The sequence below is a fragment of the Paroedura picta genome, chromosome 4, assembly GCF_049243985.1.
Source record: "Paroedura picta isolate Pp20150507F chromosome 4, Ppicta_v3.0, whole genome shotgun sequence".
Taxonomy (NCBI): domain Eukaryota; kingdom Metazoa; phylum Chordata; class Lepidosauria; order Squamata; family Gekkonidae; genus Paroedura; species Paroedura picta.
Window position 1 is genome coordinate 144,860,433 of NC_135372.1, and position 14,475 is coordinate 144,874,907.

Sequence of the window (14,475 nt, forward strand, 5' to 3'; positions counted from 1 at the left end):
CATCATTTTAACAGCATTTAGACATTTTCCAGGTATTTCCAAATTTCCTCTGCCATTTCCCCACAACTTTCCCACAACAGGGTAATGTCCAGTTTAAAATGTCAGAGGAAGATGGAGGCTTATACAAATAAAGTCCCTGTTTTGAGACTAAGCATTTATTTAAAAAGCATTACATTAAAAGACTTCAGTCTAAAACAGTTCTCATAGGGTGAAAACTTAAAAACCTTTAGATCACAGTTTCATTTGCTCCCATTTATATTGTGCTCAGCTTTCACTTAATCAAAACTTATATTTAAACCCATAAAGACCATAGGTTATTTTAGCCCATGCCAGAGCTAATGTGCTTCTGAAAAATGCTGATATTCCCCCTTCTCTCCCCCCTCTCTTGGGCAGAACTTCTAACTTTCTCTCTCTCTCTCTTTTTTTTCTACCAGAGAAAGGGGGAGGGTTGGGTGACCAAAAAAAGAATTCCTGTGACGTGATAAGCCCCTGGTTGTTATCTCCCGCCCAGGATTATTTTAAAACAATAAAAAAGAAACTTTCACATTACAAAATTTATCTAAAAACAAGTTGCTTTTGGTTATATCCAACCTAATTTACAATATACAGACACCTTCACTTCTTAGTTGTCAAACATAAACAAACCAAACCTGAACAGACATAGTTCAAAGCAGATGATTCAATTTTAAAACCCCGAACATTTTACTTTCTAATAAAAAAAGAAGTTTCATTGCAAAGACCATTTTTCAATCCCCCGTTCTCTCCCCCTTGTCAGATTTTAAAATGCGTCTCCTAGACACAAAAACCTTGAGATTCCATTCCATCGCTGGACTAAAACAGAGAGGGGGAAAGAAAGCCTATTTTGGCTTCACTGAGCCTAATAATTTTTACTCCATTTACAAAATTAGGGTTTCTCATATCTTATGGAAGTCAACTCTTTGGAGATTTAAGAAACTCCCATAAAACCCACTGACTTATATATGGAAACTAACAAAGGGCAAACAAGAACTGTGAGAGGAGGGGGAGAACAATCTCGTCTCCCAGCCGCCTTTCATTTAGCACACACATAAAATTATCTCTTTGCACCCAAAATAAAAACACATTTAGTTCTTACCAATGGAAATACACATATTTATTACATTCAATATAGAGCACACTTGTTCTCTAACCAGAGATTCTCATAAAAGCAAAAAACTTTCTTAATAACATGATGCTATGAATAACTTCAAGACTTATCATGTAGAGGCAGAGTTAGAATAAACATTGCTCAATTAATAACACCTTTAACACATCAATACATTATTTCATTTGGTTTCTTGTAATACTACAGGAATCACAAAGGGTGATATGTTAGCAGAAAGAAAACCTATCCATTTTTCCATATTTCAATACAAATATATTTTTTTTCTCACTTACCAATTATGGATTTTAAATCCTGTCCAGGGTATACTCCTTTTAGCCTGCCTAGATATTTATGAACCCGAAAAAAACATAAAAGCAACAGAACATACCGATCTCTGATTCCGCCACCCCTCTTTCGGTTTTCTCTCACTTTCTCTTTTAGCCTGCTTTGCTTGGGACAAGTCCGTACTCTGTCTCATGCTTTCCCAGCCAAAACCCTTTCATTTTGTCCCTTCCACACTCCTTTACCAGTACAGTAACTCTTGTACTGTTTATATCATCAACTGTACTTTAATTTCTCCTTTTCATTACCTTTATTTACCAGACTCCTTGGTTGCCTTGCTCCTCTTTCAATCCAAACTTTCCTAGCCTATTCTATGCCACTATTAACCATCTCTGCCAAAATGTTGAATTTCAGTAGGTGTGAAAAAGGAAGGTCCCAAAAGCCAATCTAAATTCTTCTGGGTCCTCCTGAATTTTGGAGGATGCCCCCTCATTCCCCGAATATCAGCAGAAGTAAGGGGCACCTCAACATAGCAAATCTGGTTATTTCCTTGCGGAACCTGGCAGAGAGGGAACTCGGCAGCCACGTTTAATTTCGGGGCAGAAGCCTCCACATCAGTAGCTGGCTGTCCCAAGACTGCCTGCATTGTTCCATCTCCCCAATATTCAGTTTGATCATAAAGATCCCTAAGCTCTGCCAGCCCAATGATGCGTGCAGAGGAAGGGTTACTTCTCCCTGTAGGGTCCAGAGCGGGGAGAAAACCAGGATCAACTTCCCCTCCCTGGATCCTCTTCCTCACGCACAGGACCATCGGGACGAGGGGGTTGATAGGGAGGGGGAGGAGAACAAATGAGCGGATCCCATGTTTTATTATTCTGCTTGGAGGGAGAAGAGGGTTTGACTATTTTGTTTCTTACTGCCATACAAGAGTTGGCCATTTTACATTTTCCACTCTGCATTATTTCACTCCATAGCAGAACAGAAGGGATTCCCTCCCCTGCCTCCAGTGACCCTCCTCCTTCAAACAAATAAACATACAAAAGATAACAAACATACAAAAGATAACAAGAGCCCAAAGGGGGCACTTATAATTATTTTTCAAAGCATATTCTGGCCACAGTTTCATGGATCCATCTCCTTTAAATTTATTATCCCATATTTCACACACCTGTCCCACTGGACCATCCTTAGGAATTCTTATCTGACTGTTCGCAGAAAGACCGGGACTCTTGCGCAGTCTGACTGCCAGTAGACGGGGCGTCCCCCACAGAAAACCTATTATTAGACGTCTTACTCCCCATTGTACAATGTTTCCTTCCAGAGCCTGTCGTCTGAGTCTTTCGGGACCGCAGTCCCACGGCTGGCAGCCTAATGCTTCTTAGTAGCCAGTCAGACGCCCGTTGAAAAAACCACCCAACAATATCTTTGGTGTACTTCCAGAGCCTGTCATCTGAGTCTTTCGGGACCACAGTCCCACGGCTGGCAGCCTAATGCTTCTTACATGCCAGTCAGATGCCCGTTAAAAATCACACCCAAATATATTATTGGAGCAGTGTTCTTATTTAACCAATCTACTCACCAAGAAATCCTTGCCTGTTGCTGCTGGGTTCTTGACTGACTGGCTGCGAAGCAATGGAACTCATCCAGGGCTAGTCAAAAGAAGACTAGGGCGCCTCCCCGAAATTGAGACCAATAAGTTCTTCAGCCAGAGAGTCAAAATGATCCAAAAGCGGATCCCACTTCTGACACCAAATTGTTATGGATCATACAGTGTAAAATTTACAAGACCACAACAAAGACAGCTAAGCAGCAAGAGGATTTATTTAGGATACATGTTTGCAAGCATGGAGAGAAAGCTAATTGGTGCATTCTCTGAAGTCTGCATCAGTGCAGCTCATTTTTAAGACCTTGATACGTCATCATGAGGTATCCTGACGCTCAGTCCCTCACTGTCCCTTTGACCAATCTGGTCAACGACGAAGGGCGTACAATCTGACCTATCACGGATGGCTATATATCTTATTACAATTTTCTCGCTCTTTGTTTCAAATAATACATTCCTTTATATGGAGGGATGCTACATTCAGGAGCTATCTGCTTTTGACAAACTCAAGGTTTTGAGAGACAAAGAAATAACTATACACATAGTGCCACAATGAACTCAAGATACATTCTGCCTGACCTAAAAATAAACCATAGACAGACTGTGTCTAAAGTGTGTTCCACAAATCTATATAATCTATATCAAGTTGAAGGACTGCAATCTGGATTTTCAGATAGTTAGGTGGATAGGGAATTGGTTAGAGAACCGCACTCAAAGAGTTGTTGTCAATGGTGTTTCATCAGACTGGAGAGAGGTGAGTAGCGGGGTACCTCAGGGCTCGGTGCTCGGCCCGGTACTTTTTAACATATTTATTAATGATCTAGAGGAGGGGTTGGAGAGACTACTCATCAAGTTTGCAGATGACACCAACATGTGCAGAATGGGCCAAGGAGTTTAGGAGTTAGTCCACTCCCAGGAACTGAGCTGATTCTCCAAACAAGCGGGTCCATGTAGAAATAGTATAACTCAATAAACAAACCGACTATGAATTCAAACACTATATATATAAACCATTGCTAGTAAACTAAAATATTTACAGAAATGGTCACGTACAAGAACAAAGACTCTGTGGGCATTCAGCTCAAACTGGGACAATCTCAGTCTACTACCTGCAACCAGAGGAGTGACTCCTAAACACCTACCTGTCCTTCTGGGCCTGCATGCTGGGCGGACTGTCACCCCACAATGGAGGAAGGGCTCCCACTGGCCACCCTTGTTACCTGGGGCAATGCTGAGTGGTGACAAGACCGGGGGAGAGGGGGGGGGGAGAGTGGTTGTCAGCACCAAGTCAATTCCAGAGAAAATCCCAAAGTGGCAACAGGTAGCTCTAGGAATCTCCAGAAACTCTACCGTTTTACCATAGATTCAAGTGGGTAGCTGTGTCGGTCTGAAGTAGCACAACAAAAATAGCAAAGAATTATTATATGGCGTCATATGGCTTAAATTGGATATTATGACACAGTTTACTAATTTGCCATAATTTGGCCTTATATCTCCAGTTATGATGGTTGTTAAGAGTGCTTTAGGATGGTTAGGGTTGATCCTGCGCTGAGCAGGGGGTTGGACTAGATGGCCTGTATGGCCCCTTCCAACTCCATGATTCTATGATTCTATGAGTGCTTGCACTTGAAAGCTCATGCCTTGAATAAATCTTTGTTGGTCTTAAAGGTGCTCTGGATTTTCCTGTGCAGAACAGGAAAATCTGCTTCTGAAGTCCATTGAAAGTGCATTACCCAAAGTGTGCGGAATGGGCCTTGGACTCTTTGTTATTTTACCATAGAGTTTACCATAGTTTCACCATAGAGTTTCCAGTGATTCCTAGACAGATGATTTGAACCATAGACTTACCGTACAACTTCCAGCGATTCCTGGAGGTTTTCCTGGAAGTGGCATCATGGTCCATGTGACAACACATGCCTCCATGTCCCTGGCCAAGTTCCCAGCAAATGCCAGGTGTCTTAGACTGGGCAGATTGTGGATTGGGGCCCAAAGAGAACTGTTCATCTGTTCTTTGGAGGAAGCCAGTCCTGCCAAGATTCTCTACACTGGATCCTGGCCCAACACCATTATCCAAGCACCCATGCTGAGGGTTGGGGCAGCACCTCCCTCATGGTCAGGGGTCTCCTTGCAAGGAGATGCCTCAATACTTCCCCGGAGACACCAAGATCACAAAGGAGCTCGCTCAAGGGGCCGGGGCCGGGGAGGGACTGGGGTGGCCGTCGATTACACGTGGCTTTCATTTCTCCAACAGCGCCAGGTACGGGGACTTCACCAGCACTGCAAACGTGGAGGCAGCCGTGCGAGTCCTGCTGAGTCACAGCGCTTCTGAGGGTGTCACCTTCAGAGTTGTGGAACCCAACACCAGCATCACCAAGATAGAGAGCAAGTTCGAGCCCAGGTGAGAGGATCCGCGTTGCCCTTTGCCGTCTCCCTCTCTTGCTCAGAAAGCACTGCTCCTCAGGCCGATTGGGAAGAGCCCACAAGGTTCAGTCTAGGGCAGCTGGATGTGCTCATGTCTGGACAAACAGAAGCCCTGGGGTGGGGAGCGGCCCCCACTGCCCCATGCTCGGACTTTTTCACAGTCAGAGTAGTTCAGCAGTGGAATAGGCTGCCTAAGGAGGTGGGGAGCTCCCCGTCACTGGCAGTCTTCAAGCAAAGGTTGGATACACACTTTTCTTGGATGCTTTAGGATGCTTAGGGCTGATCCTGCGTTGAGCAGGGGGTTGGACTAGATGGCCTGTATGGCCCCTTCCAACTCTATGATTCTATGAAAAACAACAATCGTCAGTTGAAACCAAGTCTCCTTTTCTCCTTGCAGGAACGGCCCACCCAGTACGAACAAGGCTGTAGATCTCCTCCTTCAAGTCGTGTTGATGGACATGGTAAGAAGGTCAGGGGCCTGCTTGGACACCCTCCGGGCAGGAACTTAAAGGGATGGTTAACACAGTCCTCTTTCCCTGCTGAAGAGGGCAGAGGCTCCGGGGGACACCCGCCCATCTCCTTGGGGGCTGCTTCTCCTGGGGTCAGGCCAGGCCCTGTCCCTCTGCCCTCTCTGCAGAGCAGACCTGCCCCCTTCTCCCTTGGGGACCCTGGAGAGACTGCCCCCCCCTCCCAGGAGGTCTGGGGTCTAACTACCCACAGGCTCCTCCCCCTGGTGAAGCCTGACTCCGCCCTTCCCATTGGGGCATGTGACCCTCTCCCTTCCCTGAGGATCCTGGGAAGTGTAGGCAACTACAGCCTTTCCACCCCCCCCCCCAGCAGTCATTTTAACTTGCAGGCCCAGGGCAGCCGTTGCAGACCACCAACCCCCCTCCAGGCCTCATTTTGACACACCCTTTTCTGACAGTCAGCGGCTGACTCTTGCAAAAGACAAAAGTCTAATGGCAAAGAAGAACTTTTGTACCCTGCTTTTCCCAACCCCGAAGGAGTCTCCAAGCGGCTTCCAGTCGCCTTCCCTTCCTCTCCCCACAAAAGACACCCTGGGAGGCAGGTGGGGCCGAGAGAGCTCTGAGAGAACTGCGCCTGAGGTCTGCATGGGACTGCATGGGGAAGGGGGGGATCAAACCGGGTTCTCCACCGCTCTTACCCACGTGGCTCTCCCAGCCCCGCAAGGAGCCACGGGCCAAGCTGCATCGTATGACTTGGCTTCTTTATTTCCCTTGCAGGTGGCCCGCGTCTACCCCGACGTAATCAGGACCATCAACGCCAAGTGCCTGAGCAGCGTGAGAGGTGGGTGGTCCCCCGCGTGGATTTTGCACTCCAAACCAGATAGGGCAACCCCCTCCCCAAAACCCCTGAACTCCCCAGCAAGGTTTCTGAGCAGGGACAGCCCCTCTCAGCTTCCCCACCATTGAGAAGCCCCTGAAACAGTCTTTGACAAACCCCAGAAGTGGCACAATGGGGCAGAATAGGGTTAGGGAGCAGAGCACACGCCCATCCGCAGATCTTCCCCTCCCCACCCCCTCCCGGACCATCATTGTCCATTTTGGGAGGAGTCACCATGACCATATGGCAGGGGTGGGCAAACTGCGGCCCTCCAGACGTCCATGGACTACAATTCCCATGAGCCCCTGCCAGCATTCGCTGGCAGGGGCTCAAGGGAATTGTAGTCCATGGACCTCTGGAGGGCCGCAGTTTGCCCACCCCTGCTATATAGGGTCCTATCACCCCCATTAATAACACATTTTAAAAATATATCAAAAATTAATTTACTCCTCCACCCCTTTGGGAAACCCTCCCAGGACTGCCAGGAAACCCCAGGGTTTTACAGCCCCCTGGCTGAGAAGGCCTGGGCTAGTCTGCTGAGCCACAGTCGCACAGGGAAAGCATGAAGATGCACCCTGGGAAAAGTTTCAGCTCCTGAATTCCTGCTCCCATTTCCCTGCAGAGCTGGTGCCGCTACGGTCGGAAGGCCAGCAGACCCAGTTCCTTCCAGGGGGCCCGGCGACGTTCACCGAAGACGCTCTCCTGTTCCCCTACGCGGTGAGTATGGGCTTGGGACTCCATTCGGGATCATTGGGTGCAAGGAGGGTGGGGAGTTCAGGGGTCCCTTCTCAGGAGCGGGAGGGAGGCGTGGTTAGAGCCTGAATGAATGACGTTCATCCCACAGTATTTGTGTCGCGTAGCCCACAGATCTGACGATTGTCCAGTTGTCCGGCAGGTTTGCCAGTGTCCTCCCCCAGGGCGCGACCTTGGCCATCCTCGAGGGTTGCCCTTCCAAGAGCCGGCCAGGGCCGACCCTGCTTAGCTACTGAGACCGGGTGGGATCCGGCTGGCCTGGGCTCTCTGGGTTGGATACTTCTGAAAACATCTAGCTCGAGACACTCACTGATCGGTGAGCTTCGCAGGGTGATCCTGGCCCAGCCTGGCCTACTTCACAGGGTTGTTGCGAGGGTCCTTTGAAGCCTACTGTGTTTGTTGCTTGGAGGAAGGGTCAGAAGAAAATGGGAAACTCGGGAAGGGAAGTTGCAGGAAGACCAGAAACCAGAGCAAGCGAGAAGAGCTGCTGTGTGGGGCAGCAGTGGGATTATTGTTACTGTTGTTGCTGTTATTATTATTAAAAAGTTTAGACCGCCCTCCTGAGACCGGCCCGGGGCAGTGTACATACACAAATCATCAGCAACAACAACTAAAACAATAAAACATGACTAGCGGTCAATTTAAAGCCTGTTGTGGGGCGGCCCAGGGAATCCAGGCAGGGGAGTTTCCCAGCAGCACCGCAGGGGCCGTGACTGTCTCCACCTTCACCAGCTTGCGCCAAAGAGCACTCCCCTCCCCTCCCCTCCCCAAGGTCCCTTTGCTCCTGGGAGCTCCCGCAAAAAGTTCCCCAAACGACCGTGCCGCCTCCCTCTGCGGCTTGACCGGCGCTTCGTCTTCCCGGCCTCTCTCCTCAGACCCTGGTGCAGAGAGAAGACGGGCGCCGCACGATGCTTGGCGGGGTCCTCCCTCCCCTGCCCCCTCTGCGAGCCGCCAAGGTGGACGTGGCCGTGAGCCCCAGCGTGCCTTTGGCCCTCCTGGCGATGAGCAGCCCGGGCAACCTCTCCGCGATGGTAAGGGGGTGCCAGAGGCGAAGTCTCACCATTCCCTCTGCCGGGATGGGGCGGGTGGGAAGCAGGGCTGCCAGCTCTGCGTTAGGCTTTGGGGTGGAGCCTGGGAAGGACTTCCTCCCAAGCAGCCATTTCCTCCAGGAGGAGCTGGGTCCACCCGTTCCACATAATATATGTCTGATAAGGCCCAGGAGGAGGAGCTGGTCTCATGGCTTAAGTGCCACTCAGCACTTAACAGCCACTCAGGGCGGCTGTCCCGCCCCTGAGTGCCGGTCTGTCCAGCAGCCAGCCAATCGCCTTCCGTCCCCCACTTCTGACCACCCCCTCCGAGGCTCGGAGGCTGCAGATCCCTGCCGCGTGAGAGCTGCCCCTGCCGGTGAATTCCCTTCCTGGGGGCCGTCAGCCTACAGCCTTTCCAGGCCCTGGGGGGAGGGAGAGGGGAGGGAGAGGCCATCCACAGAGTTCTGCCACCCACCAACCCCCAATCTAGCGCCCACTGTCTTCCTGAATTGCCCCTAATTGTTAAATAAAAGAATTCAGGGACTTAACAAAGCTTGGAGGTCATCTGTGATTCCGGGAGGGGGACCTTCAGTCCCTACCTGGAGGTTGGCAACCATCCTGAAACAGCTGGCCGTTTGGGGGAAGCAGCCCACGGAAGGCACAAACTGCCCCATAGAGGCTGCACAGCGACTTGTGCGGCACAGGAGGGTGTGTTGTTGCAGAGGGTCTTCTCCCAGCCTCTCCCTTCTCCCGGCAGGTCTGGGGCGATGGCGCTTTGTCAGCAGAGGAGCGGAGCCAGATGCCAGAGGTTAGCAAATGTGGGGCTGTCTTTCATGGTGGGGGGGGGGAACCCCAGCACAGGGACATCAAGGGGGTGACAAGGGCAGGGCCGCATCTTCCCAGGCCTCTGTGCAGAGACCTGCCTCTGCGTAGCAACCCTGGGCTTCTTCCTTGGTGGTCTCCCATCCAAATACTAATCCGGGCCGAGCCGGCTTAGCTTGGAGACCCCGCGGTCAAGCTAGCCTGGTCTAAATTAGGGGAGCTTGGATTTAAATGTTAGGAAGAGCCAGGATTATTTTCTTGAGGGCTACCTCCCCCCCATCCTCCAGCTGTCCTAAAAAATCTCACAGGATGCTTTAGTTAGGGGCTCATGGGAATTGTAGTCCATGGACATCTGGAGGGCCATGTTTTGACTACCCCTGGCTTTAGTTGTGTGGGCTGCCTTGGGCCAGGCTGTGTGGGACTGGGCTGGGCTGGGGTTCTCCAGCAGCCTTCCGACTCCTGATCCTCTAGGCCACCTGTGGACTGATCTCTTCCTTCACTCCCTTTCCTGTTCTCTCTTCAGGCTCCTGAACAAGGGGTGCTGAAGGCCAAGTTCGTTGAGGCCAAAGGCCCCTGGATTTCGGACGCTGCCAGTCCGGCTGACACAAGAATGCTCTTGGTTGTCCAAGTGAGCACAGAATCAGAAGGGAAACCCAACCAGGACTTAGCGACCCTGAAGCTGGTGAGTGCTCCGTTCAGCTTGGGGAGAACTTACAAGACATCATAAAACAGTGATTAAAACATTTTACACATTTTAACATTTCTGAAGTGGGACTGTCATGAAGACAGGCAACCCTGCTGGGAGAACCCCTAGCAAAACATGAAATGTGGATTGCTAAACTTCAGGTTTCCAGTAATTGCCTGCGGTTGTGTGATTGCAGGAAACTCATTTAAAGACCACTTTTGAAGCCTCCGGAAGCAAGCTGATAGCCAAGCTGTCTTTAGACAGGTAAGACCTTCAGAAGAGCCCTGCTGGGTCAGGCCAGGGAGGGACCCTCCAGTCCAGCCTCCCGTCTCACCCAGGGGCCAGCCAGTTCCTCTGCAGGGCCAGCTACAGGGCAGGGAGGCCGAGGCCTTCCCCTGAGAAGACCCTCAGAAGAGCCCTGCTGGGTCAGGCCAGGGAGGGTCCCTCCAGTCCAGCCTCCCGTCTCACCCAGGGGCCAGCCAGTTCCTCTGCAGGGCCAGCCACAGGGCAGAGAGGCCGAGGCCTTCCCCTGAGAAGACCCTCAGAAGAGCCCTGCTGGGTCAGGCCAGGGAGGGTCCCTCCAGTCCAGCCTCCCGTCTCACCCAGGGGCCAGCCAGTTCCTCTGCAGGGCCAGCCACAGGGCAGAGAGGCCGAGGCCTTCCCCTGAGAAGACCCTCAGAGGAGCCCTGCTGGATCAGGCCAGGGAGGGTCCCTCCAGTCCAGCCTCCCATCTCACCCAGGGGCCAGCCAGTTCCTCTGCAGGGCCAGCCACAGGGCAGAGAGGCCGAGGCCTTCCCCTGAGAAGACCCTCAGAAGAGCCCTGCTGGGTCAGGCCAGGGAGGGTCCCTCCAGTCCAGCCTCCCGTCTCACCCAGGGGCCAACCTGTTCCTCTGCAGGACAAACAATGGGGCATAAAGTCATCAATCCCCCTTCTTTCTTGCTTTGTTTCACAGGCCTGATGACCTTCTGATCTCCTCTCCTGTAGCAGGAACTCCTGTAAGTAGACCTCTCTCGCTTTGCTCTCCTTCAGTAGGTTTGAGACAATCACACCTGGGAAGGGGTGTGTGTGTGTTGTGGGGTGCACACATGCTTCTTGGGGACATAATTGTGCCTGGCCTGGGACACTCAACAGAGAGTGCCTCTGAGAAGTTGTGCAGCTTTTCCCTTTGGGAGGCGCAGGGGAGTGTTCTGTACCAGGGAGGGGTCTTCTCGCCGGCACAAGCACGGTAAACAAGCAGGACACAGAAGTGGCCCTTAGGTCAAGGAAGTGGTCCTCAAGGCAAGTGGTCCTTAGGACCCCGGTCTCGGTCTGGTGTCCTGTCCCCTTTCGGAGCCTGCTGGCTAAGGATCCGTGGCTGATGCCTTCACATGCCAACAAGAGGCTGCACAAGCCTACCACCAACACCAGCTAGACCCCAGGAGTGCCTTAGAGGCCAAGGAGATGTTCAGGCTGAGAGCCCCTGGGAGTCCAGGCTCCTCTTGTCAGACACCTGACTTGTCCGATTCATAGGACAACGACAACGTTTCAGTCTCTCCTCTTCCTTCCTAGGTGGATCGTTACAGAAAGTGGAGCGAAGGTGTCATTAGGAAAATTGTCGATGCGCTGAATCGTAAGTGAACGTCGCTGTCATGCAGCTCTTTGCCTGGAATCCGGTCCCCCCCCCCCCCCACACAAATGAGAAATGTGGATTATTCTGCCCTGCAGGCCCTCCGGAGGGCCAACGGCAGGGCACAGAGGCTGAGGTAGCCTCCTGGCTCAGGGATTCAGAGGTTGACTGCCTCGGAACATGGAAATTCCCCCGTTTGGTCACTGTGGCTAGAGGTTCCTGGTCACCCTCTCCCACCATGAATGTGTCTAATTCCCATTTAAGGTTGTCCTGTGTCTGTGGCCATCATTACATCCTCTGGCAGCAAATTTCACATCTCAATCACTTGCTAAGTAAAAAAAATGTTTCCTTTTGTCTGTCCTGAATCTATGGCTGTCAGCCTCACCAGATGCCCGAGTTTGGGGAGAGGGAGAAAAAGTCCCCTCAGCCTACTAAGAGTGTAAGAAGAGCCCTTGCTTTAGGATGCTCTGGGCTGATCCTGCGTTGAGCAGGGGGTTGGACTAGATGGCCTGTATGGCCCCTCCCAACTCTATGATTCTAGGGTTCTAATGGGTTTAAACTTCAAGTACGATATAGGCTAGATATCAGGAAAAAGATTTTCACAGCCAGAGTAGTTCAGCAGTGGAATAGGCTGCCTAAGGAGGTGGTGAGCTCCCCCTCATTGGCAGTCTTCAAGCAAAGGTTGGATACACACTTTTCTTGGATGCTTTAGGATGCTCTGGGCTGATCCTGCGTTGAGCAGGGGGTTGGACTAGATGGCCTGTATGGCCCCTTCCAACTCTATGATTCTATGAATCAGACTGGCTGTCCCTCTAACCCAGCCTCCTGCCTCACACAGGGGCCAGCCAGTGCCTCCCTGAAGGGCCAACAGCAGGGCAGGGAGGCCGAGGCCTTCCTAAGGACATCAGGAGAGCCCTGCTGGGTCAGACCAGGGAGGGCCCATCTAGTCCAGCCTCCTGTCTCATCCAGAGGCCAGCCAGTTCTTCTGGGCAGTCAATAAGAGGGCAGTGACCGAGGCCTTCAGAAGTAGATAATCAGAGCCCTGATGGAGGATCCACAGCAGGGTTTAGAGGCTGTGGTTTCCCCTGATGTTACCTCCTGGCCCTGGGATTCCAAGGTGGGCTCCTTCTGATGGTCCCTCTGGCCTACCGATGACCCCGTCTTCCATTCATCTAAATCGAAATCCCCTTTGAAGCCATTTCTGGATGGTGGTGAACGGTTGGCCTCCCAGTGCAGGGAACACGTCAGGGTTCAGGGTTCTTCTGCCACGATGGCCACTTTTTCTTTCAGGGAAGTACCAAGAGCGAGGGCTGGCCCTGTCAACCCTGCAGCGCATGAGCAAGCCGGCAGTGACAGTCTCACAGGTAACAAACAGGCTCCCGGCGTCTCAAGAGGCTCCACCTGTCTCTGCCCCAAGGAACGTGTAATTTAAGCATGGCAAAGTGTACCCAGGGAGGCGGGAGGCGCAAGCAAACCACTGGCCACGCTCTTCCCTCACTGCAGTCCATGGCCAACATGACTTGGGCAGTTTCTTGCCTGCCTGTGGCTCGTGAGGAGTCCCAGGGGGATTGCATGATCTGTGGTCAGATGTGTACTCCACTTATAAAAAAACCCCAAAATCCAGCATGGCACAGAGACCCCACTAGGAAAGGGGACCTCGTTTTCCTGCTGCAAATGGCTACTGGAGAGCAGTAGAACTCTACTTATCACCCAGCTGGGCTCCCAGGCCAAAGTTATGGGGACAGCGAGAGATCTGCTTCCCTTTTGAAAACCAAAAGCAGCCAGGGAAGCCCCCCTGCCCCTGGGTGTTGTTTCCCAACTGCAAATTACTGTCCCAGAAAGGCCATCTCTGGGGCGGGGAATTCCTGGTGATCTGGGAGTGCTATCTGGGGCGGGCGGGGCTTGGGACTCAGCAGGGCCCGGTGCCGTAGACCCCACCCTCCCCAGCAGCCGTCTTCTCCGCGGGAACTGGTCTCTCTTGCCAGATCAGCTGTCATTCCAGGAGGAGGGGTGCTCTCTCCGGCTCGGTTCAGCCGCTTCAGCAATCACCGAAGCCCGAGGCCCCGCCGCCACCCCTCCTCTCCGCACTACACCACTGGCCTCCTACGCACCGCTTCGGGCTTCGGTGGTCACCGAGGCAGCTGAACGGAGCCAAAGCGCACATCCTGGGCATTCCATGTCCCTCGGCCACTCGAGTGGCTACGTGCCCAAGAGTGAAAACGATAAATAGCTCCGTGGGCCACCTGTTCTTTCCCCTCTGGGAGAAGTTTCTCCAAGAGAGGATGCCCCCTCTCCCACCCCTCTTGCCCCTCTGCCTGCCCTTCCCTTCCCTTCCCTCCCTTCAAGCGTGGGCTCTTGTTTCGGCACAGGGCCTGCTGCACATTCATGAGACCGCCTGATCCAGAGAGCCAGCCGGCCGCAGCGACAGCCCTTCGAGCTGCACACGTCCATCCCTGCGCTTCGCTTCCAGCCCTTCCTCGTCCCCCAGCACTGACAACGGGACCAGCGGAGACTGAACCGAGCTCGCTGTGTGCTTCGGACCCCCAAAAGGCACTTGGGGGATGTAGGATTCTGAGCAAAACGAATTTTAAAAATACTGCAGAGTTTGCAGCTCTTGTTTTATATGTACTTAATAGGAATTAGGCTTAGCATCCATTTTGGCAGCATTGGAGAGAGAGCAAGAGGGAAGTTCCGGGCTCAGATTCCTGCGATCCAGGCTCCCTGCCCCATTTATCGGTACTCCTCTCCTGTTCAGTAAATTGGCTCAGGCTGCACGATCCGCCTGGAATCTCAGCGAGGAAAAACGG

The 14,475-nt window shown here is 52.1% G+C and overlaps 1 protein-coding gene across 1 annotated transcript in view; it reads left to right on the forward strand.

Moving 5' to 3' along the window:
- The window catches only part of LOC143836693 (uncharacterized), a 34,402-nt gene extending 19,934 nt beyond the window's left edge, over positions 1-14,468 (forward strand). Inside the window, exons 5-16 of the mRNA XM_077336237.1 lie at positions 5,260-5,406; positions 5,827-5,890; positions 6,674-6,737; positions 7,396-7,490; positions 8,402-8,557; positions 9,312-9,362; positions 9,900-10,058; positions 10,258-10,325; positions 11,015-11,057; positions 11,611-11,671; positions 12,959-13,032; positions 14,038-14,468. Coding sequence (XP_077192352.1) covers positions 5,260-5,406; positions 5,827-5,890; positions 6,674-6,737; positions 7,396-7,490; positions 8,402-8,557; positions 9,312-9,362; positions 9,900-10,058; positions 10,258-10,325; positions 11,015-11,057; positions 11,611-11,671; positions 12,959-13,032; positions 14,038-14,067 — 1,012 coding nt within the window. The 3' untranslated portion in view covers positions 14,068-14,468. The remainder of the gene's footprint in view (positions 1-5,259; positions 5,407-5,826; positions 5,891-6,673; positions 6,738-7,395; positions 7,491-8,401; positions 8,558-9,311; positions 9,363-9,899; positions 10,059-10,257; positions 10,326-11,014; positions 11,058-11,610; positions 11,672-12,958; positions 13,033-14,037) is intronic.
- The last annotated feature ends 7 nt before the right edge of the window (positions 14,469-14,475 follow it).